General features: G+C 41.7%; 1 protein-coding gene across 4 annotated transcripts in view; it reads right to left on the bottom strand.

Annotated features, from left to right (window-relative positions):
* Positions 1-19,183, bottom strand: part of nlgn4xa (neuroligin 4 X-linked a) — a gene marked incomplete at its 3' end in the record, with an annotated part of 82,698 nt that extends 63,515 nt beyond the window's left edge. The window contains exons 1-2 of one of the 4 annotated variants that reach the window (XM_080525370.1): positions 18,787-19,132; positions 3,727-3,786 (exon numbers count right to left, since the gene is read on the bottom strand). In XM_080525370.1, coding sequence (XP_080381496.1) covers positions 3,727-3,786; positions 18,787-19,081 — 355 coding nt within the window. In that variant the 5' untranslated portion in view covers positions 19,082-19,132. Of the gene's footprint in view, positions 1-3,726; positions 3,787-18,786 lie in introns of all 4 variants that reach the window. The other 3 variants (XM_080525371.1, XM_080525372.1, XM_080525373.1) reach the window with 3 other exon arrangements.
* Between the last annotated feature and the right edge of the window lie 4,363 nt (positions 19,184-23,546).

Genomic DNA, 23,546 nt, shown 5'->3' with positions numbered 1-23,546 from the left:
GCCCAATATGCCGCTCCCCGTGTGTGCCCCAGCCATATCCGGATCTGGCGAGCTGGGATACGAACCCAGTCCCCGGTGGGCAGCTTGCACTAGTGGCTAGTGCTTAGACCGCTACACCACCGCGGGGCCTTTACACAACTTTTTGAAGCCCTTTTTGAAGCAAACTGCAGGGATTTAAGATGGAATTTGGTCAGGCCTCTCTATCAAACAGAAGCAAAGTCACTCTCCCTCTCCCAACTCCTTTGTTGTAAAGTGCTCTGTTGAGGTGAGGTACGTGGACCTCTCTCGTGTACAGATTTAGAAGCACGTTTTATCTTATGAGAGGGGGGAGGTCTGAGGAGCGGCATGTCCCAATCCTGTCACATCCTGAGCACTTAAAAACCTGAGAAATAAAACTGTTTCAAGTGTTCTGCTCTGTGTGCTCCATGTGCCCCTCAGTAGAGGCCCCACTGGTGCCGCCTGCGTGACTCTGTAGGCAGCATGCCCCAGATATTCATCACTGGCACAGCGGGCCGGGGGGGGGGGGATAGTTTCTGCATGGGCCGAGCGGCGCCGTACACATTATTCATATGTGAATATTATAGGGGAGGGGGGGAGGGGGGGGGGGGCGGGGGGTCATCTGAATTTTCCATTGGTTTCAGCATTTTCCAAGTGTTAATGGAGGGGATGGAGATGGAAGTTAATGACATGCAGGGGACAATGAGCTCCTCCAGACGGGATGGAGTTCGTCCCACTTCCTGTTCAATATACCGGTAGTCCCTCTGGAACGTCCTCCCCAACCACATCAGACAGGCCAACACCCCATTAAACAGGCCCTCAAAACCCACCTCTTCAAGCTCGCCTTCACCAGTTAACCCTCTCCCCCTCCCCTTCCCATGTGTCCCCAGCACTACCTCAATTAGGCCCCTATACTTTCTTTTATTTATTTTTTTTTTTTGTGATCAATTTTTTATTATTATTTCAGGGAGTAAAACAAGGGGAGTGGTAACATACAAATAAACAAAGGAGAAAATAGAATAACACAAATACGGTTTACCAGTACAAATACAAAATGCGCATAAAACTTTTCAACCCCCCCCCCTCCCCTTCCCTTCCCAATCTCCCTTTACCCCAATAATTCCCCACCTACCCCTCCTCCCACAAATGTCCCTCCCGCCAGATACCTCCCACCCACCCGCCCAATCACAACCCCCCCGCCACCCACCCCCCCCTATCACAGCCCCCCGCCCACCACCCCCCACCCAATCACAGCCCCCCGCCCCCCCCCCCCCCCTCCCTACAGGACCCTATGGAAGGAGCAAATCGATTAGCCTATAATAGTGTCTTGAGGATGGTTATAGTTTGGTCCCAGCATGAAACATTGTCCGAAATTGCATGATGCCTGTTGGCTATCCAGTGTTCCATGCTGGCTATGTCAATGAAGTCTAATATCCATCTCTGCGTAGTCAAGAAATGGGGTGACTTCCACCTGCAAGCTATAAGCCTTTTGGCTGCTGTAAGGCCGGCCAGCCAGATGCGTCTTTGTTTGATGTTTAGATCCAGGTTTGAACTGTCATTTAACAATAGGACTAATGGTGAGTGTGGAATGTGTTTGGACAGGATCAGGGACAAAGCATCACAAACTGTCCTCCAGAAATCAGCCACTCCCGGGCATTCCCATACCATATGAAAAAAGGTGCCAACTGTATTTCGGGTGCAAAGAGTACAGTTAGGTGAAGGTATGGTCTTTATTTTATGTAGCAGATATGGAGTGAAGTATGTCCTATGAGTAAAATTGAAATGGATAACCTGGTGGTTGGGATTTTATTTATTTTTTGTCTTTTTTAATTATTACTACTCGATCTTTTCAGTTTGTAAAGGGGCTTTGAGTGTCTAGAAAAGCACTATATAAGTCTAATGTATTATTATTATTATTATTATTATTATTAAAGTGCTCTGACACAGGGATACACAGGTCTCTCAAGGTCGGGGACCTGTCAGTAAACAAGAACTGAACCAGAACTGTGCAGAGTTTATGTCAAAATGAGTGTGTGTTAAAAAAAGCATTACCACACTATAGTATACTGTAATGTACTTAGCCATGCTGTCAATGTCTAAAAGAACAAAGAAACAATTACAAGAATGTCTAAAGTGCACTTGCCCTAGATCTTATTCCAAGAGGTAATTCAATAATATATATATATATATATATATATATATATATATATATATATATATATATATATCCATAGGAACTTTTGTTTTAAATAGAGCCCAGTGGTTTAGTTAGTAAAAGTTGTTGAAAGCTTCCCAGAGAACAGGAGGTTCTTCCTTAGTTTAGCCTGAGGTTTTCTGAGAGAAGAGAACAGAAGGTTGGAGGATGGGGCTGCAGTGCTGCTGGGTGGCTCCTCGTCTGCAGTAGACGCTCGTCTAGGCATAGGTAGGACCTCGGGGGAGCCAAGGGAGTAATTCATCGCCACTGCAGATGTTTAAACTGTCAGACTGCATCGATACTTTGTGCACTCCTGAACACACAGGCGTGGGCATGGCACAAGGAGGATAAGGAGGGAGTATTAAAATAGGATTTATCCAGGCATTTCAAAATGTGTTCAGAAGACTATCTTTCATTTAAGAATGTATACACAGGAGAATATGAACAGAGGATCATGTTCCTCACACAGTGAAATAATACACGTTGAGAAAATATGTATAAATATACATAGGAGTGAGGACTAAGTCAATAACTAGCATCTAAGCCATGCAAGGGCTTCTGAAAAGGATTTCTGAGAAAGAAAAATAATAAATGTCTCTGGTTATTACTAGCTAAGTTGACAAGATACAAGGTTAAAGAGAGACGAGGATACGTAGAAAAGGGTTTTTAGAAATGCACTTGCTAGCGAAAGCTGAACAGAGTACTGCACTTTTCAACTCCCACACATTACGTTTTAATTTCATCAAGTTTATAAAAAGGCAATCGGGGCTTCTACATCATTCAGAGGTAGGAAAATGTCTGGTTAAAGCCTGCAGTAGTTAGTACAGTCAGTGATCCAAAATGTCACAGCGTTTTGTGGCCCTTGATTTTAATTCATGGAAGACAAATAGTGCCCTATGACTGAGACTTTTCCCAGTGGCTCCTTACCGACATCACCCCAATGTCCCAATGGTACCTTACCTACATCACTCCAATGTCCAGAGCCACTTGACAGCAAAACCACCACTTGGTTAGTACCATGCACAATAGCGAGCTGTTAATATTACAATTTTGTGACACACATTTTTGACAGAGTACAATAATGAACAGATTCCAACTGTCAAAACAATATGGGGTTAGTGTTCATGCTTCACCGAGCAATGAAAAAGAAAACGTAAGAGAAACATGACCGTTTCTCAGAGGAGGCAAGAGAAAACACATGCAGAGTTTTAATTTAACATCTTTCACTTTGCAGCAAAGGGGGGGTGGGGGGGTGATTCTGGTGACTATTGGAGCGTACACCTCATTCCCGTTTAGAGGTGACCTTTCACCTTAGACACTTCCCTCTGATTCACTCTAAATTAACTAGATCTCCAAAGAGGAAAGAGGTTGTTCAAAAATGAAGAGCCCAGAGGTGCGCATTGATGCACATCAAGGGGGGAAAAACCAAAACAAATCAATTCAATTCACCCAATTTTTAAAAAAAGATTCTCTGTCATGCACGAGTATCAGGCTTTTCTTTTGTCAAAAAAAGGGAAAAAAATACAGAAAAATACCTTCATCTTCGCCACCATCATTATTGGTGAAATCTGCGCCTTGATTGTTTGAGTTGGCTCCTACGGTCAACAACAGGAGAAAAGTAGAGGGGATAAGCGGCAACATATTTTCTTTTCTTTTTTTCCACATTGACAAACCAAAAAAACCCAGCTTTGATCAAAAAAAAATGCATTAAAAACGGGTCTTAGGGTTTCTGCGGAAACAGATTAATTGTAATGTGAGTAGTTTTAACGAGGCATGTTGTAGAATGATAAGGTGCTAGATTTCCAGCTGGGCACAAAACAACCGTATTGTAAAAAGCAAGTGTGTTGGCAATTTCAGCTTGTAAATATTGACAGTATCAAATCAATACGCTCGCGCTGAGGTGGGAGGATTGGCGTTAATTGAGGTGCGTCCTTTAACACAGCCATGCTTTTTTCCCTACTAAAAGAGCCGCCTCGGGGATCCCCTCTTTATTATGCTCAAGCTGCTATTTACACACAACAACCACTAGTTGGCCGCTTGTAAATTAGCCTGCTTCCTACACAAAAAAACGTCAAAATAGCTTTATATTAGCTTATCCTGGTGTGATTTTGAAAATGTAAGGATACTGGGTGGTAGAACGCACATATCTAGGAAAAGTCATGAAAGGAGGGTCCTGAAGTTAGACATTTTGCAAAGATGTAACATTTTTCTTTACTCACAGGCCACACATCACACAGGGACATCAATGACCCACCAAAACTACCTCTTAGTACAAGCGCTGCTGTTTATGACAGCAGTGGCGCATCAAATGAGTTGTTAATTTTAACAGTAGGCCTAATAGTCCACAAGGTTGTTACATTTCTAGCCAAGGCTAGTTTATGTGAAAGCTTCACTAATTCTTCACATTATCGGCTCAATCTTGCACGATTTTATGTCCATTAGGATATCGCAAATGCATCCTATAGTGATACGTACGTGCTGTGATGTCTGGACAACTTCCCTAATTTGTCATCGAACATTTAATATACAGGTGCAATTGTTTTCTCCCGCCGTTAATCTGGGTTGAGGAAAAAAAACATGAGCCACTGAACACCTTAAATACACTGGTGAGCTCACCATATTCACAGGATCCAATTCAAAATCCTACTCACCACTTACAAAGCCATCAACAATCTGGTTCTACCTTGCCGACCTCGTCCCCCTCCACACCCCCTCCCGTTGCCTCAGGTCTGATGACCAAACCACCCTCAAGACCACCAGGACCAAGCTCCGGACCTGGGGTGATAGGGCCTTTTCAGCCGCAGCCCCGTCCCTCTGGAACGCCCTCCCCAACCACATCAGACAGGCCAACACCCTCCCAACATTTAAACAGGCCCTCAAAACCCACCTCTTCAAGCTCGCCTTCACCAGTTAACCCTCTTCCCCTCCCCTTCCCATGTGTCCCCAGCACTACCTTAATTAATTGTTTCTTTTTATTATTACTACTCGATCTTTTCCGTTTGTAAAGCTTCTTTGAGTTTCTAGAAAAGCGCTATATAAGTCTAATGTATTATTATTATTATTATTATATTTGGCTATGGAACTCGTTTTGATTGGTCAGTCAGTAGTCAAGCCCTCGACAAATCTCTTTGTTCATCTGAAGCCCTTCAGACGCTGCCACTGGCATGTACACCAACCGATAACACCGCACAAGTATAACGCTCCCTAGCGCCCCCTAGTGTAATGCCTTAGCGTTTATGTCAACAATTGTGTTTGGGTTGTTAAAATAGAGCCCAAAATGTGTTAGTATTCTGATGTCAGCTGTTCACAAACCACAGCTGTGGATTACACAAATCTCACACATGGAGGCAATCATCACAAAATAATGTAAAGGATTACTTCCATGAAGCCATACTCCACCATGTGCCATAGAAGAAAAAAACTATTGAACATGTAAGTGTCCATGTTAAACACATGGTACAATGTTTGCCTCTCTCCAATGGCTTCCAGTGCGGTTCAGGATGGATTTTAACACCAGAACAGTCGTGCCTTTTTTACCTACTATAAGAGCCGCCTCGGGGGTCAAAAGCCACCATCTTTACAATGGAAAGCTGGCCACTAGTTGGCCGCCTTGTAGATTAACTTGCCTCCTACACAGAAAAACTGCAAAATAGCTTTATACTAGCTCAGGGGTGGCCAACCCGCGGCTCGCGAGCCGCATGTGGCTCTTTGCCTGTCTCTGTGCGACTCTTTAATCCATTCATTAAAAGTGCGTGGATCGCTCTCTGTGTCTCAATAGGCGTCGTTTTGGTATGGCAATTCATGGCACTCACCATACCTGGTTTACATTTTAAAAAATTCTGAAACACGTTTAGTCATTTTGGTGATTTTATCCACTCCACACAACGGTAACTCAAAACCTCCCGGCTCCATCTCACCCCACTAGCCAAGCGCTGTAGTGGAGCACAGGGTTGCCAGACGGGATTGACAATTTCAAGCCCAACCAGCCGAATCCCACCCGCCCAGAGTGACCAAAAGTAGGCCTATCTGGCAACACTGGAGCGGGACATCGGTTCCTCAATAAACAAGCCAACGTTCATGTTAAAACCATGTCCACGATTCTCGTTCATTCAGGTGTGTTAAACAAACTGTATGTTTACATACTGTTGGTTCAAATGTAACATATTAATGAACAAGTTCATGTCATGTTCTGTCAGTACAAACATGTTCTAATGTTATTTTAGTGAGTTCGCTAGTTAGCGAACATTAAAGATTACAACAGCTAGTTTATGTATGTCAACAATTTCTCCATTCTCAATAATTTCAGTAATAATTGTACCAAATTGGGGCCAGTAACACTGACTTGTGTGTGAGTAAGTTATATGTGTGTGCAAGCATGTTTTTGATATTGTCAATCGTCTCACTTTTACTAGGTGAGCTGGTAAAACAAATATGCCAGGGGAAAAAAAGGAAAATGGACATAAAGAGCTCTTTTGGTCAAAGGGCAGCAGAGACAAGCACAGGGACACAGTTGAGGTCTAAACAGGTGACAGGGACAGGGACACAGGTGAGGTCTAATCTAGTGTTTTAACAGTGCAGTTCGTTTAGAGTTGAGAATAGCTAAATCGGTTATGTTTTGTTTCTAAGGAGATTGAACCAGTCTGCCTGCTAGGAAAGATGTACTACGTTGTCTCCTTTATTCATTACCTTAATGTCACATAAGTAAATTGTATAGAAACAACTCGCCAAAATTGACGCCAAAATTGACTATTGTGGCTCTTAGTCTCCGACTGGTTGGCCACCCCTGTAACTAGCTCATCCTGATGAAAATGTAAGGATACTGGGTGGTAGAACGCACATATCTAGGAAAGGTCATGAAAGGGGAGTTCTGAAATTTGATCGAGAGCAAAGATATAAAAAAATAAAATAAAAAGTCTAGTGTTAAGGTCCTCCTTTTTGTGTTTTAAAGCTCTGAATAGGTTCCCTCTTACATTGAAGACCTTTTAACCCCCTATTCCACCTCCAAGTCAGTTAGGTCATCTAGCTTAGGGCTCCTGGCTGTCCCGAGGTCAAGTGTCAAAAGCAGGGGTGAGCGTGCCTTTGCTGTGGCAGCCGCTAGACTGTGGACTGTGCCTCCATCCCCCTCTCAATTAAATTTGCCGCCTCCATTGACTTTCAAATGCAGACTTAAAACGTATTTGTATTCTTTAGCGTTTCCTTAAAGTGTTTTTTTTTTATTTGTTGCTCTTTTCTGACCTTTATGTGTGTCTTTGTGCTTGCATTGTTATGATTGTGTATATTGTGATTTAGCCTTTTATTCTGATCTTAATCCATGTACAGCACTTTGGTCAGCGAAAGTTGTTTTAAATGTGCTTTATAAATAAACTTGACTTGACTTGACCTGACAACAAGTGCCATCGTGTCAAATCAAGTCAACCCTCACCTTTAACATTAATTTGATCCACAGTCAAATACATAGAGATTCTGAGATACATTTTACATCATAATACATCAGTCACCATAAATAGTACAGAGTTCCCCTTGACCTTATCCTTCAGATTGCAGAGCTCATCACCTCAAGACCTCGAGACACTGAATGTAGACTGCACCCAGTCTAATTGACCTATCGCTAAGCCAAACCCCCGACATAGACATTGTCCAATCATATCACAGCAAAAGTCATTACAGGCAGAAAACTCAGACAAACAAGTCGCTAATATCTTCTTCTTTTTTTTTTCTGAGTGGGGCAGTCCCACTTATATTTATTTTTTAATTGTATTGGACAGATAGTGAAGACTGACAGGAAAGTAGGGAGAGTGGGCATGTCAGCAGGGCATGGGCCGGATTCGAACCCATACCGACATGGGCATACGTGTGCACTGAAGACCGCGGTGCTAGACCACTAGACCAGGCCACAAGTCGCTAATATCTGATGGTGAAAATCTTCTAGACTAAATATTCTTGTCATCTTTAAAAAAAAAAAAAATGTCTATTACTTGCTGTGGTAAATCAGAAATCAGAAATGTGCCAACTCCCGCCATTGTAAGTCATTGAATGTCATTCAGTCACAGTCGGTCAGTCAATCACTGTCAGTGAAGCGTTGTTTGTTAGTCCGAGTTTTCAACGGGGGGCGTGGCTTAGCAATAGGTCCATTGGCATCCAGTCTGATTGGCCTCTCATACTGTACGACATTAACATCTTGTGTGTGATTGACTTGTCTAGTCTGAGATGCTTGCAACAGTCACAACTCACCTGATACCACCACATTAAATAACAGGACCATGTTGACTCACTGCTCGAAAATGATAGTAATCATAACGAGCAGGACAGTAAATGCAGTCAGGATGATGATGAGGTCAGACATACGCTCACCGAACACGTTATTAGGAACACTATGTAGTATTTTTACCTTCTGAAAGGATGGCTAGGACTGGTGATATCAAGCGAAAGGTTCTTTATATACAAATTCTGCAGACATACACTTCTGATCGCTTCCTTTTCTATAAAACAAGCTATTAGATATTCACTTTAAATTCAATGTGTATAATTCGCATTTCTCAAAAACAACACACTGTCAATATGACGTCTTGCTGCAAGGCATTCTAGAATCTGAAGTTCTACCCATTCTTAGCTAATACAACAGAAATATACTTCTTTTTAACTATCAATCAATCATGTAACATATTAATCAATCTCTTTTAACTGTCAATCAATCATGTAACCTATAAAGTTACAAAACACTATACTAATATTGGGTAGGGCTTCCCTTCGCTCTCAAAACAGCCAAAATTCTTCCTTGCATTCCACAAGATGTTGGAAACATTCCTTTGAGATTCCGGTCCATGACGACATGATTTTTTCAGGTGCACTTTCAAGCTGTGAATCTCCCGTTCTACCACATCCCCAAAGGTGTTCTATTGGATTCAGATCCGGTGACGGGGAAAGCTACTGAAGAACACTGAACTCATTGTCATGTTCATGAAAACAGTTTGAGGCGAGACCTTTGCTTTGTGACTTGCTTTGTGACATGGTGCATCATCATGCTGGAAGTAGCCATTAGAAGATGGGTACCTTGTGGCCATGAAGGGATGCACATGGTCAGCAACAATACTCAATTAGGCTGTGGCATTCAAGTGATGATTGATTGATATAAACAGGCCCAAAGTGTGCATAGAAAACATTCCCCGCACCATTACACCACCTCCACCAGCTTGGACTGTTGACACACGGCAGGTTGAGTCCATGGATACATGCTGGTGTTCCTAATAAAGTGTTCAGTGCACATTCACCAGCACCTATGCTGATTTTCTTAGTGCCATATCAGTTACGTTCCGATTTGTCTTTCAGTAACATAAACATTGTCTTGTTAACTGTGTTATGCCTTGGTATACACAGCCTTGGTATACACAGCTGAATAGGTATTGTTGAATACTCGCTCATGAGAAACAGGCAATAGTGAGCAGACCTCAAGCTGTATATACAAAGGCAAGTGGCGTGTCAGTTTAATGCACTAAACCATGAGCTCCCACATCTGCCCTGCCCTACCCTGTTTAGTTACACACACATGGGCACAGGCCTGTACACACACACACACACACACACACACACGCACGCACACACACACACACACACACACACACACACACACACACACACACACACACACACACACACATATATCCCTACATCAGTAAATGCCAGTAATCTATGAATTATAATTAATGCATTCATAAAGACAATTTTAAATAATGTTTTCATTATGTAAAAGGTGTTCTTATTGACTCATTAATAAGGCTTACCATGGGTACCAGGGTTTTGTTAATGGTTGGCTCAATATCTATCTATCTATATATATAAACATACAAAACAAATGCTAAACATTATTATAAAGCATTATCCTGAATTGGATATTTACTAATTAATAGTAATGAGTGCATTTATAAAAGTCAAGTTCAGAATGGCCGCTATTGTGAAACTATCCGGTAGTATTTGCCTGCTGAATGGTAAATGGACTGCACTTATATAGAGCCTTTTTTGCTGCTCCAAAGCGCTTTACAACGGCCTCTCATTCACCCATTCACACACACATTCACACACCAATGGCGGCAAGCACCCATGCAAGGTACTTGCCGCTCACTGGGAGCAATTTGGGGTTCAGTGTCTTGCCCAAGGACACTTCGACATGTGGCCAGCCGGGGCTCGAACCGCCGATCTGCCAACTCTACCTCCTGCGCCACAGCCGCCCCTTTGCTGAAGGCAAAGCCATAGGTGTACATGAAAACAAGTAGTAGCCTATATGCTGATAAATGACTTGCTACATCAATGTTGGGAAAGGAAAAGTACAGACTGACCAATCTCGCGCTGCAAGTTCATGTTGAAGCGAAACGATCTTTGGAAACAGGATCTAAAATGATTAGGCCTAAATTATGACACAACATAGATAGTTAACAATATATACATAAGGTATATACAGTATATATACTTTATACCTACTCGCAGATGACTTGGATGAGACGTAGACTTCGGAGAATAACTATCTCTAGCATATCATCGCAATGTGTGACACATTCTAGTCTTTTGGTCCTCATGTCGGCAACCAATCAAGATGTTCAGACTTTTCTTTTGAAACGACGGAAATACAGGAAATACGAATCACAACACAAACTCGCTAGTGAAGCCAAAAAATTTGCCAAAATACTGCAACAACGGAACGGATTGGGTGAGTAATCCCCCCCACTGCTACCTAGTTAACTAGAACACTACTTTACATTGTTAGCAGGCTCACAAAACAAGCTGTGTTAGTCGACGAGCGATGTGTCGTTGATTTTCAACAACGCAGAAATTTATTCACATTTTTCTAAAGAAAAGTCAGGTTGTTACATCGGATCCCGACATGAGGACCAAATGATCAGACTGTGTCACATTATGTTGATTATGGATATCTATGGAACAGTAAATGTCTTACCAGAATACAAGACAACAATTTTTCTCAGCAATTGCCCCAGTTCTTGTCTATCTCTCCAACAAAACATACTCATAGTTTCTGTGTTAGTAGGGTCATCAGAGGCCTAATGGATCTATTACATTTTTGCCATTTAGCAGACGCTTTTAATCCAAAGCGATTTACAATTACGAATTACAGGGACATTCCCCCTGGAGTAACTGAGGGCTAAGTGCCTTACTCAAGGGTACACTAGTAGAGGTGTGGTTTCAGGCGGAATTTGAACTCACAACCTTCCGATCACAAGTCCAACTCACTAGTGACTAGACCACCACTACCCCTATCGCTAAGTCACACCCCAAAACAGAAGTTGTCCAATCATATCACAGCAAAAGTCACTACAGGCAGAAAACTCGGACAAACAACTCTCTAATATCTGATGGTGAAAACTTCTTGACAAAATATTCTTGTCATCTTTAAAAGACATCATTACTTGCTGTGGTAAATCAGAAATCAGAATTTGCCAACTCCCGCCTTTGTAAGTCATTGAATGTCATTCAGTCACGGTCGGTCAGTCAGTCACTGTCAGTGAAGCGTTGTTTGTTTGTCCGAGTTTTCAAAGGGGGCGTGGCTTTGCGATTGGTCCAAAAAGTGAGTTTTTCATAATACTTGACAAGGGGGCCATTCCACTAAAGGTGGATCAGTATAGCTGCGATATAAATAAATGCGGCGCTCAGGCAACTCGAGATTGGAATTCAAGCCTCAGGTGATTCCTCGAACGAGGATCAGCCTTGTGTCATCAGTGTTCACAGAAGACAGGCTTACAAATCTTCGATATGGGCGCGTGCACGCAGACATACACAGCCCCGAAGAGTCGATCTGTCGAAATGAAGATACTCCACTCTGCAGGGGTACTACATTTGCGCAGCATTCCGAATTATTGATTTTTATGAAGACAGAAAAATAAGATGTAAAATAGTGCAATACTGCCGCAATTAAGAAGGCGAGGGAAATGGTTTGGCAAGAAATTGCTGACCGATTAAATGCGTAGGTCATACTAGCCCCAGTTATTGTTATATGTTCATATTTTAATAAATGAATATTACTACTGTGGTGATATCCGCAGCAGGCTACAAACCGTCATATTGCCACAATGGCCTAGTGGTATCGACCGCTGCCACAGGATTTATTCGTCATTTTATATCGGTGGTTCAAATCCCTCTTCAGACGCACTTTTTACTGCATTTCGTTGTCTGAATCTAATCTAAAATCTCATCTAAAAAAGTATGTAGGCTATAAAATGATGGTGCAGGCTAATTTACAAGAACTGACACGATTACAATGGTGTTTGAAGCCTTTGCATGAAATCTTCGGTTAAATGTAAAAAAAAAAAAAAAGAATGACTTAGTCAAGTCTTGAACACGCAACCTTTGGGACTCCAGTCGGCTGCCTTAACCACTACGCCAGCCAGACCGCTGTGATGACAGCAATGCAAGTTGACAGAATTACCCCAAAAAATTGTACACTCTTTTCTTTATTAATTATTAATTATTTATTATTTATTATTTATTATTTTCTTTATTACTTATTAATCTATCGATCTATCTATCACACTTTCAAAATATCAAGTTATCTATCACACAATCAAACTATCTATCGATCGATCACACTTTCAAAATATCAAATTATCTATCTATCACACAGTCAAACTATCTAATCTATCTATCTCGTGTGAAGTGGGAACTAATATTTCCTAAAAGACACATGAGGAACTGTCGTTCGGGGTTTAGTTTCCGCCTGTGAGCCTTTTTTGAGCGCGTCTTACTATAGCCTGTGTTTTAGCCTGGTCGCGAGCAGGCTAATTATATCTGACTCAGAAGGAGCTCAACCAAGCAGCGAATTATTTGAGCCACATTGATGGCACCGAACGCAAGCTAACATTTTCGAGGCTTAGAACTTTATCAAGCTTCGTGGAATAGGGCCCAGGTCTGGTGAAAAGGTCTGCATTTCAGCAATTCTCAAGTCACGCAAATGACCAAAAAGCTTTTTCTTTTTTTAAAGATTATTTTCCTTTTTGTTTTCCTATTATGGAAGTGAGGAAGAGTCCACTCAATATAACAAACAACAATTTTAGGATCACTAAATACTCATCATTTGTGAATTAGATTCACTGTATCACGTCCCATCCTGCTTTAAGCTACTGGGTAAGTGATACATGGCTTGTAAACAAATGTAGGTCTACGTTTCAGGACATGTTCAAAAGCAAGAACTGTGTGATCATCTAATTATGTGTAGTGATGTGTTTTTAGCATGTTGATGTTCTATCAGCATGTTGTGATGTGCTAAACATGCAGTTTTGTTCATAGCGATGTTCCTTCTTAGCTCTTAGCTAGCTATCAACGTGATGGTAGCAAACGCGTCTGTTTTGATTCAGAGTGTTTCTCCGCTATGGTTTGGTTTGAGGTGTACCAACATTCAACTAAGCATATCTTCAACTATTTTCAAAGCACTTTTTAACCAGACCCTGTCACATATAATGAAAGATTTTACATGGAAAGACCTTTGCTCATAGATCATACAACATTGTTTGTAATCAGAACTCATCTGTGAAACATGGTGGAGGGAGTGTTATGGTTTGGGCATGTATAGCTGCCACTAGAACTGGCTACTGTGTCTTTACTGATAATGACACTGCTGATCGCAGCATCAGGATGTATTCTGAAGTGTACAGAAACATTGTGTCTGCTTGAGTATTCTGAAGTGTACAGAAACATTGTGTCTGCTTTTCTGAAGTGTACAGAAACATTGTGTCTGCTTGAGTACAAGCAAATGACTCCAAATCTACGGGATCACGCTTCATGATACAGACAATGACCCAAGACTTACTGCCATATAAGGAGTTTTTCAGGACCAGTGAATAGTGAAAGGATCTTAACTGCCCAAGTCAATCTTCAGATTTACCTTCAATTGTACATGCATTTCATTTCCTGCATGTCAAACAAAACAGTTGCTTAAATATGGATCAGGAGGTTGTCAAATACTAGCTTCTCTGATGATCCATATTGTGTTTTAATGTCAAATGTCAAAGTTCCCAGACTGACTGTGAGATCATTAAACAGATACCCAACAACACCGGATCTGACAAGAAATAATCTAGTGTAGTTCTTTGACCGTGTGTGGGTTACTTTGCCCTTGAAATGAAAAGGGACTGAAACTGAGAGTGTTGTTCTGTGTCCAAGATCTGTGGTGACACGTCTTCTGTAGGCTGTTGACCTGGCCCTGAGACTTTCTTTCAGCCTCTCCATCACATGACTGGCTGACAGAAACACACACGGACAACAGAGAGACTGGCAGCTTATCATCAAGGCCCTTGGAGTTGCCATTATATAAGGTCAAAGCAATACACCAACACACATGCCACTCAAAACATTGGGGGAGGTAACTGTATATAAACCGTATAAAGTGTCTATAGTTGCTTGTTTTCAACGTTTAATTTGTTTTGTGTGCTTGCCTCAGTGTCTTTGAGCCTTGGAAAAGCGCTATATAAATATAATATAAACAATCAAATCGTTGTTTCCATCTTCCTGTTCTATTGTTCTACCATTTATTTTTCTTCTTATTATTATTTATTTATTTTAAAATGTTTAGCATTTATCAGACGTCTTTATAGAAAGCAACTTACAACAAATACATTTGACTAAGTAGTGAGGAAAAAGTAATCTATGCCTACTCAGGCCTGGGGACATTGGCGTTCATAATGCTAGATTTTTTTATGCTAGTTTTTTTCCCTCATCAAAAGTGCTATACAAAGAAAACGTAATAATGAAATACATACACCAGCCACTTCATTAGGTACACCTTGCTAGTACAGGGTTTGCCTTCAGAACTGCCTTAACACTAGAATAGCGGTGTCCCCTGTGAGTAAAAAAAAAAAAATCTATCTTTGCACTCGATCAAATTTCAGGACCCTCCTTTCATGAATTTTCCTAGATATGTGTGTTCTACCACCCAGTATCCTTACATTTTCAAAATCACTTCAGGATAAGATAGTATAAAGCTGTTTTACAGTTTTCTCTGTGTAGGAGGCAGGCTAAAAAAAGAAGCGCCCTCTAGTGATCTCTGTGTGTAAATAGCAGATTTACATTCTAAAAAGGGGGTCTATTTGACCCCCAAGGCGGCTCTACTAGTAGGTAAAATATGCACAGCTGTTGTAGTGTTAATTCTTCGGGGCATAAATTCAACAAGGTGCTGGAGAGATTTTGGTCCATATTGATATTATAGAATCACGCAGTTTCTGCAGATTGGTCGGCTGGTGCGAATCTCCTCTTCCACCACATCCCAAAGATGCTCTATTGAATTGAGATATGGTGACAGCGGAGGCCATTCGAGTACAGTGAACTCATAGTCATGACGAGAAACCAGTTTGAGATGATGTGAACTTTGTGACATGGCGCGTTATCCTGCTGGAAGTAGTCATTAAAAGATGGGTACACTGTAGTCATAAAGGGATATGGTCAGCAACAATACTCAGGGAGGCTGTGGCATTTAAACAATGCTCAATTGGTACTAAGGGGTCCAAAGTGTGCCAAGAAAATATCCCTCACACCATTACACCACCACCACCACCAGCCTGAACCGTTGATACAAAGCAGGATGGATCCATGCTTTCATGTTGTTTACGCCAAATTCTGACCCTACCATCTGAATGTTGCAGGAGAAATCAAGACTCATCAGACCAGGTTAGAGTGGTTATTTGAGTTACTGTTGCCATTCTATCAGCTCGAACCAGTCTGGCCATTCTCCTCTGACCTCTGCCATCAACAAGGCATTTTCGCCCAGAGAACTGCCGCTCACTGGATATTTTCTCTTTTTCAGACCATTCTCTGTAAACCCTAGAGATGGTTGTGCGGGAAAATCCCAGTAGATCAGCACTTTCTGAAATACTCAAACCAGCCCGTCTGGCACCAACAACCATGCCACGTTCAAAGTCACTTCAATCACCTTTCTTCCCCATTCTGATGCTCGGTTTGAACTTCAGCAGGTCGTCTTGACCATGTCTACATGCCTAAATGCATTGAGTTGCTGCCACGTGATCGGCTGATTTAGATATTTGCATTAACGAGCGCTAATGAAGTGGCTGGTGAGTGTATGTTTATGGCATTGGCTGGCTTATACGGTATGTTGTCTCGTTGATGGATCTAATTTGATGAATTTCTAATTTGACAGCAACACACAGCATTTGTGATGCCCTATCAAAAACACATCTTTAACACTAGAACAGCCGTGCCTTTTTACCTACTAAAAGAGCCGCCTCTTTACCTTTTCACCCCTCTTTACAATGCTCAAGCTGCTATTCACACACAATGACCACTAGTTGGCCGCTTGTAAATGAGCCTGCTTCCTACACAGAAAAACGTCAAAATAGCTTTATATGAGCTTATCCTGGAATGATATTGAAAATGTAAGGATACTGGGTGGTAGAACGCACATATCTAGGACAAGTCATGAAAGGAGGGTCCTGAAATTTGATCTGCAAAGATATTACATTTGTCTTTACTCACGGCGGTTCTAAGGTTAAAGCATTGCATGGGACCACAGTTCATTGGGAAGTTTCATGTAAATAACCATCAGTCGGATCGTTCATTCCCACACCGTTCAGGTTCCAGGTGTGTAACCGAGCCTAAGCCGTGGGATCAATCACACCTTCCACGGAGATGTAAAGAGGTTATTATCCCTCTGAGAGCACATGAATGTAACGAGCAGTGATTTATCGTAATTGCTGCTTTTTTATTTCGGTTCCATGTTGAATGGTAAAGGAGAACTAATGTGGAGGATGTTCACAATTAAAAATGGAGAGGAGCCTGCTGTGGTATTGTCTCATCACCCAGAAGCCCCCGAGGATACATATTCACTCTGATTAATTCACAATAAAGCTGGATATGCCACCTCCCCAGTCCGCAGTCACTGCAGAGGCAGATAAAGCCAGGCTCTGGCTCCAGCAGCACACTGCAGCTCTTTGTCTGCAGAAACATACCTACATAAGAATAAAGGAATCTCACAATCCCCCCCAATATTTTAAGACTCACACACACTAAACACCGAAGCCAATGTAGCATTCACAGCATTCACAACCCAGTCGAAAAGAGTCATCACAATTTGACTGTATGTATGTACTGTATGTATGGTATAGTGGAATGTTCCCTGTGTGTGACTTAAATCTGATGACACAAAAGAAAGCACCCTCCTAATCTGTCAACCCACTTCAGGAGAAAAAAAACGATAAATCCCTCTATGATCCTCAGCTGGCAGGATATTTCCACATTACACTAGATTTGAAAAGGCCACTTGTGAGGGCATAAGGATGATGGGCGGCACGGAGCAGTGGAACATGGAGGGTTGTCTTCCATGGCACTCTCGCTCTCTGCCGAGGAAGAGATAGATCTCTCGGCTCGTACTTCCCTTTAGGACAGATCCTTCTTCCAATAAGCCTCAGGACTCACATTACATTGACATCTATGGACACCATTCGTCACTATGCTACCTCTGAATACCTCCACCTGGTACGGTCTATGCATACATTCTAGTCTATGCATTCAGTGGTGTAACATGCGTCACTGGCAATTTAGACTAAGAAGAAGAATGTATGATGGCTCTAAATAAAATAGACTTAGAACAACTGTCTATCTTAGAGTAATTTATATTGTTACGGGTTTACCGTGCTTACCAATATACCCACGGTACAACAGCACTGCATTTCAACTCTCCATCCCTCCGATTAATGTCTACACAATGAAAGAAAAACCCTTCATACTGTAGCAATCTTAGTGAGCTGAGGCTTGGCTTTTTTCCATCAGACTAACAGTGATTACAAAGATAATGACAGGATTGTTGCGAATACAAAGAGATGTAAAAACGACATCCCTACAACCGACAGTCTGGCTGATACCGGTGTATTAAAATTCTAAAACATTTCAGTTCATGGTGATTGTAAGAATTTACAATCAAATACAAAGATGTTGAAATACATTTCTGTCAGAATAACATCCTGGTTGTGACTCCAGACCGGGATTGTCAGATTATCTCTTCATGGACTGTTTTAATCTTGCCTTCACTCAAGAGCTCAAACTAAATTTAGCGTGGCGCCATAGTGTCAGATGCATTGGTTAATTTCTCCCTGACTAACCTTCAGAAGTCACAAGTCATGTTTCCTAAGAACCGCGACCTCGCAAAAGTACTCAGGTTTGGCCATAATCATGTGTTCAACTGCATTAACCAACCTTTCATCCAACACTTTTTTTTCTTTCCCTTTCTCTTGTTCTGGATCTCTGTTACTAGGCCTAGATGGCTAAGTGTCAGGACTACTCCAAGTCAGAAGTGCTCCCTCAAACAGGACCTCTGCACTGCACCAAATCAACAGGGAGGAAAGCTCAACACTACACAGTGCACTGTTCTAAGCTATCTGTAGTGAGGAGAAATACAATGTTTATTCTCTTTTGGACACAGTAGTCGCACATTTACTTCAAGTCTTGATGCGTGCCCATTGGCAGTGTGCCCATTGGCAGCGTACGGTACTGCACATTGAACAGTGCATCAGTGCATCGTTTGGGTTAAATGAGTGAAGGAATGCGAAAAAAAACAATGGGGATGGAAGAAAGAGTTGACAAGAGTGACATACCATCCTCCGTGGGCACGTAGATGTTTAAGTATAGGCAGTCTTCGTTCTGTTCCTGCATATAGGTTACCACTGTATCCAAGTTGGCTGTGAACCAGACGGGGAGCATATCATTGAGTAAAAAGCGGTCTTCCAGGAACTGGGGACATACGGCAGCAAACTGGGTAGCATTCCGGATGCCGGGCCAGGACATGGGCGGCTCCGGGGGCTGGAAGCGCCTCTCCCCTGTGGGAGCTAACGCGTAGGGGATCCCCAAGTACTGCTCCACGGGCCCGAGAATCTCATTGGGTAGGACCATCTTTAACCCCCGCAGCTTCCCGTAATTCGTGGTGACAACAGGGTGTTGTTGCTGGGCTTGAGTCACCGCCGCCAGCCACACGGACACGAAACCAATCCAGAGGAGCAGGTTCACTTTCGCCATCCCATCGGCCATGGCACAGGACATCCATAGAGCGGCTGCTGCTGCTGGCCTGGACATGCTCCTGCTGCTGCAGTAAAGCCAAGGAGGTTGTGGTAACTTCCCTCTCCGACCCCCGCCACCCCCCCCACCCCCCCTCAACAGCCCAGACACACCTCCTCCTCAGGCTGAGACACGCAGCTGACAGACAGAGCCCCAGCCAATCAGAGCAGCTTTCTCAGTGCCCCCCATCACAAGAGAGTGGGTCTAGATCTTGGTCAGCCTTAGTTGTCTGGCGGGCCGCCTTTGTTGGTCTTTGATGCTCCTGTCACCTGGACACAACTCCAGCTTGATTGGTTATCCTGCAGAAGAGACAACATAGTCAGTGCTCCACACATCAAAGAGTAGGAAGTCCAAATCTCTTTCAAGTGTGTGATGAAATGTCATGTTTTCAATAGATTAAATGCAAGTACAGTATTTGGCTAACATGACACACACTGTATGTAGTGTATTCAGTATAGATATTATATGAATGAGTGAATTATGCTATAGATACAATGTTTGATCATTTGAATTGCCAGATGACACACAGTCTGTATAAGTTCATCTGAAAACATACACAAAAAAATACACACACATCAAATTATAGACACGAAAGACACCTGTATTTCCTCTGAAAAGAGAAAATGTTTATATCTTAAATGTCCTGGCTGCATTTATACTACATCTCAGTTCTTAACACCAGCCACCTGCCAAGTAGGCATGTTCAATTAATACCATGTTGAATAACCTGACATCCAATAATGTTAACATGTGTTGTTGTGTTGTTTTATGTGAAATAAGATTCACACAGTGTGTGTGTGTGTGTGTGTGTGTGTGTGTATGTGCGTGTTTATTAGGCTGTTTATACGGCTGCAATTGAACCATAACTATCATATTATGCCAAATGACAGTCATACAGTCCTACCTGTATAACTAAATTCCAAGTCTTCTCTAGACTTTCAACATTCCATCCATCGGTACACGTGACAATGTCACCACAGTGTCTAGTAACTACACTATAGCTGCCATGTTCCTAAGGAGTCTAGCCATTCTCAACATTGCACCTGAACCTGGTCCATAAACATAAACAAACACTGTCTCCCTATGATAAAAGAACCCCTTTCATCGGCTCTCTATGAATAGCAAAGTGCTCTCATAGCAAATCAAGGAGAAACAGTGCCCTGCATATACAGTGACCTGCATAATTAATATGACGTCATTTTTTTTCCTTTCTACTTTTTGGCCCTGTCATACTTCCATCGCAAACTTCCTAGTTGCTATGGCAGTATGTTTGGGGTCATTGTCTTACAGTAAGATGAAATGCTATCCAATGAATTGCATTTGTGTGTAGGCTACCCAAGATGTTTTTGCACACTTCAGAACACATTCAACTTTCCACTTGCACTCACTCTGGCACATGATCATATTCGTCTTATCTGTCCAAGAACCTTTTCCAGATCTTTGCAGGTTTTTTAGGTAGGCTACTTCTTTTTTTTTTTTTGCAAACTCTAACCTTAACATCCTTTTGGGAAATAACTTGTTTTTTCACATTGCCTCTGTAGCTGGGATGGTGACTATTATGCAGATGGTAGTCTTGACACATTCACGCTTACCCCCTGGAGGGTGTTCCTGATATGTTGCTGTTTTGGGGGGTTTTCTCAATTATGATAAGCATTGCACTACTAGCCTGTTTGCAATTACTGAATTCACAGATGCTTACTTTTAATGTTTTATGTCCCAACCTGTTGGCAAGCACACAGTTTTGACTATGTTTGTGATTGTTTTTATCAGATTTTTTTTTCTTCTTTCTTTTTGGTGAGGGGGGTGCACTGACATAGGGGACTAAGTATACAACATTTTGTGATTTCTAAATGGTGAAAGCAATATGTACACAAATACCTTCTTAATAAAAGCTGAGAATGTTTACTTAACACTAGAACAGCCATGGGTGGGGGGGTCATTTGACCCTTGTGAGTAAAGAAAAATGTTATATCTTTGCACTCGATCAAATTTCAGGACCCTCCTTTCATGACCTTTCCTAGACATGTGCGTTCTACCACCCAGTATCCTTACATTTTCAAAATCACATCAGGATAAGCTAGTATGAAGATATTTTGCAATTTTTCTTGTGTAGGAGGCAGGCTAATTTACAAGATGCGCCAACTAGTGGCCGTTGTGTGTAAATAGCAGCTTGAGCATTGTAAAGAGGGGCTCTGAGGCGGGTCTTTTAGTAGGTAAAAAAGGCGCTGCTGTTCTAGTGTTAAACCTCACAGTGGTAACTTCCTTTAGTAGAAACACTGCTTCACTGTCCCATGACTTATGTAAGGCACTGTATATCCTAGTCAGATTATTTCTCTTAGATTAACCTACTTTACTGTGCCAAAGAGTTTATATATGGAGAGCCTGAATATGAGAAATGGCCTGTTAGGAACCTTCTCACAGACCTCTGTGTCAAACCAGATGGCTTATGAATGTAGCATGTCATTTAATTTCTGAGAAACGCTCTTGCCTCATCCCCCTGCTCAGAATGTTGAGATGATGAGTCGTCAGACACATCTGATGCCTGGCTAGTCAAAATATGTTGATTAATTGATTTCTCAGTCTAGTAACACTGTATGATACTCCGACTGAGGGGAGTACTGTATCAAATGTCAAATCTAATGCCATTGCTGACATCTGTATGATATTACAAATTGAGTAACAACAAAATAATACATCAATAGAAGTACAGATACAGGACATCCATACGCAAGAAATGTTCATGTTTACAAAACAAAAGGTAGCATACATACAGGTTTATTTTGACTTCTAGGTTATCATTAGACTGTGGAGAGGATGCTTGCTTGCACTTGATTGTACAGTTTACTCCCTGTATTCTGTGCATAGGACCGATAAACTTTGACTAGACTTGAGGTAGGTTTGTGTTGTTGTTCAGTTGACTGTTCTGTTGACTAGCATGGGTTGTGAGTATTTGGTTGGGATGGTCGACAATGCCAGTCTGCATGTAGTCCTTACCAGTAACACTCAGGAGAGAGGCAGATACAGACGAGAGGAGAGATAGGGGATATTATTCTCACTCTCTGATTACAAGAGATAAGTCTTGCGAATTTCAATGAAGGCCATATCTGTCATTAGCATTTTAATTATTATAAAACAATCCGGTTGGGGGAGCTTTACTCTCCTGAATGTGTTATTTACGAAGGTGTGAATATCCTTGAAAAAACAGAAGAGTTGAAAATAAAATTAACTTTGACCTTCGCATGATGCATAGGTTGGGTGCTATCAGCACACATGACATCTTTACTGGGTTTGAAAGATGGCGATCAACACTTCAAAGAGAAAGAAACCGCTCTCTCGCTCGCTAGGGTGAGAAGAGTGAACACGGGCCCTTGACAGCCAATAAAGGAGGGATATTTATTAAAAGTCGACAATGTTGAACACAAAGATACTGTCAACCCCTGAGACCACCACTGAGATGACAAGAGAGAGAGAGAGAGAGAGAGAGAGAGAGAGAGAGAGAGAGAGAGAGAGAGAGAGAGAGAGAGAGAGAGAGAGAGAGAGAGAGAGAGAGAGAGAGAGAAAATAATCTGCATCTGATACATGATGTATGATACCTGCAGCTGTTATAATTTATGGTGGCCAGCTGCCCTGTGGTTTGTATTGAGAAAACATATTTTCAAAGGATCAATTGCACAATGACTATAACTTGAAACAGGTAACATTCTACTGGCTATTAAGACATTTCAAGCCTCATTATATTAACATAAGATTTATTATGTATGTTCAATATTTGCATCATTGGTACTGTGAATTGCACTATACTGTTTGATATAACTCTACTTATTGTAAATTGCTAAGATTCAAACGAACGGATGATGTTTGGTCTCTTCACTATTATGATGTGTGCTGTATAGAGCTTTGAATAAACTACTATTGTACTCAAAACTAGAATGATACATTCTATCAATTAATCAATCAATTCAAATCGTTCATTTAAAGTGATCAGCCTTTGGTTGGTATTCATGATATTCAAAATGTCATGTTAATGAAATATCATCTACTGACCACTGTTAGGAGCTGTGATCACAGTCCAGTACTGTGTAGTGTGCTTCTAAGTATTACCTATAAGTAATCAAAGCTGCGCTGTGGTCAAAACATGTGTTGCAATGCTGTCAAAACAAGATAGTCACAGAGCAGATGGACCATCAGGGGCACATTTTACAAATGTACTGTATGCTATCTATCGCACATGTCCCTGTTGGAAGATTGCTTATGGACTCTGTGCTTGGTGTAGCATGACACTGTACAGGAGCATCATTCTGTA

This window comes from Nansenia antarctica (assembly GCF_963989245.1).
Source record: "Nansenia antarctica genome assembly, chromosome: 3".
Lineage (NCBI taxonomy): Eukaryota > Metazoa > Chordata > Actinopteri > Argentiniformes > Microstomatidae > Nansenia > Nansenia antarctica.
Note: the sequence above shows the minus strand (reverse complement) of the source record. Positions and strands in the feature narration are given on the sequence as shown.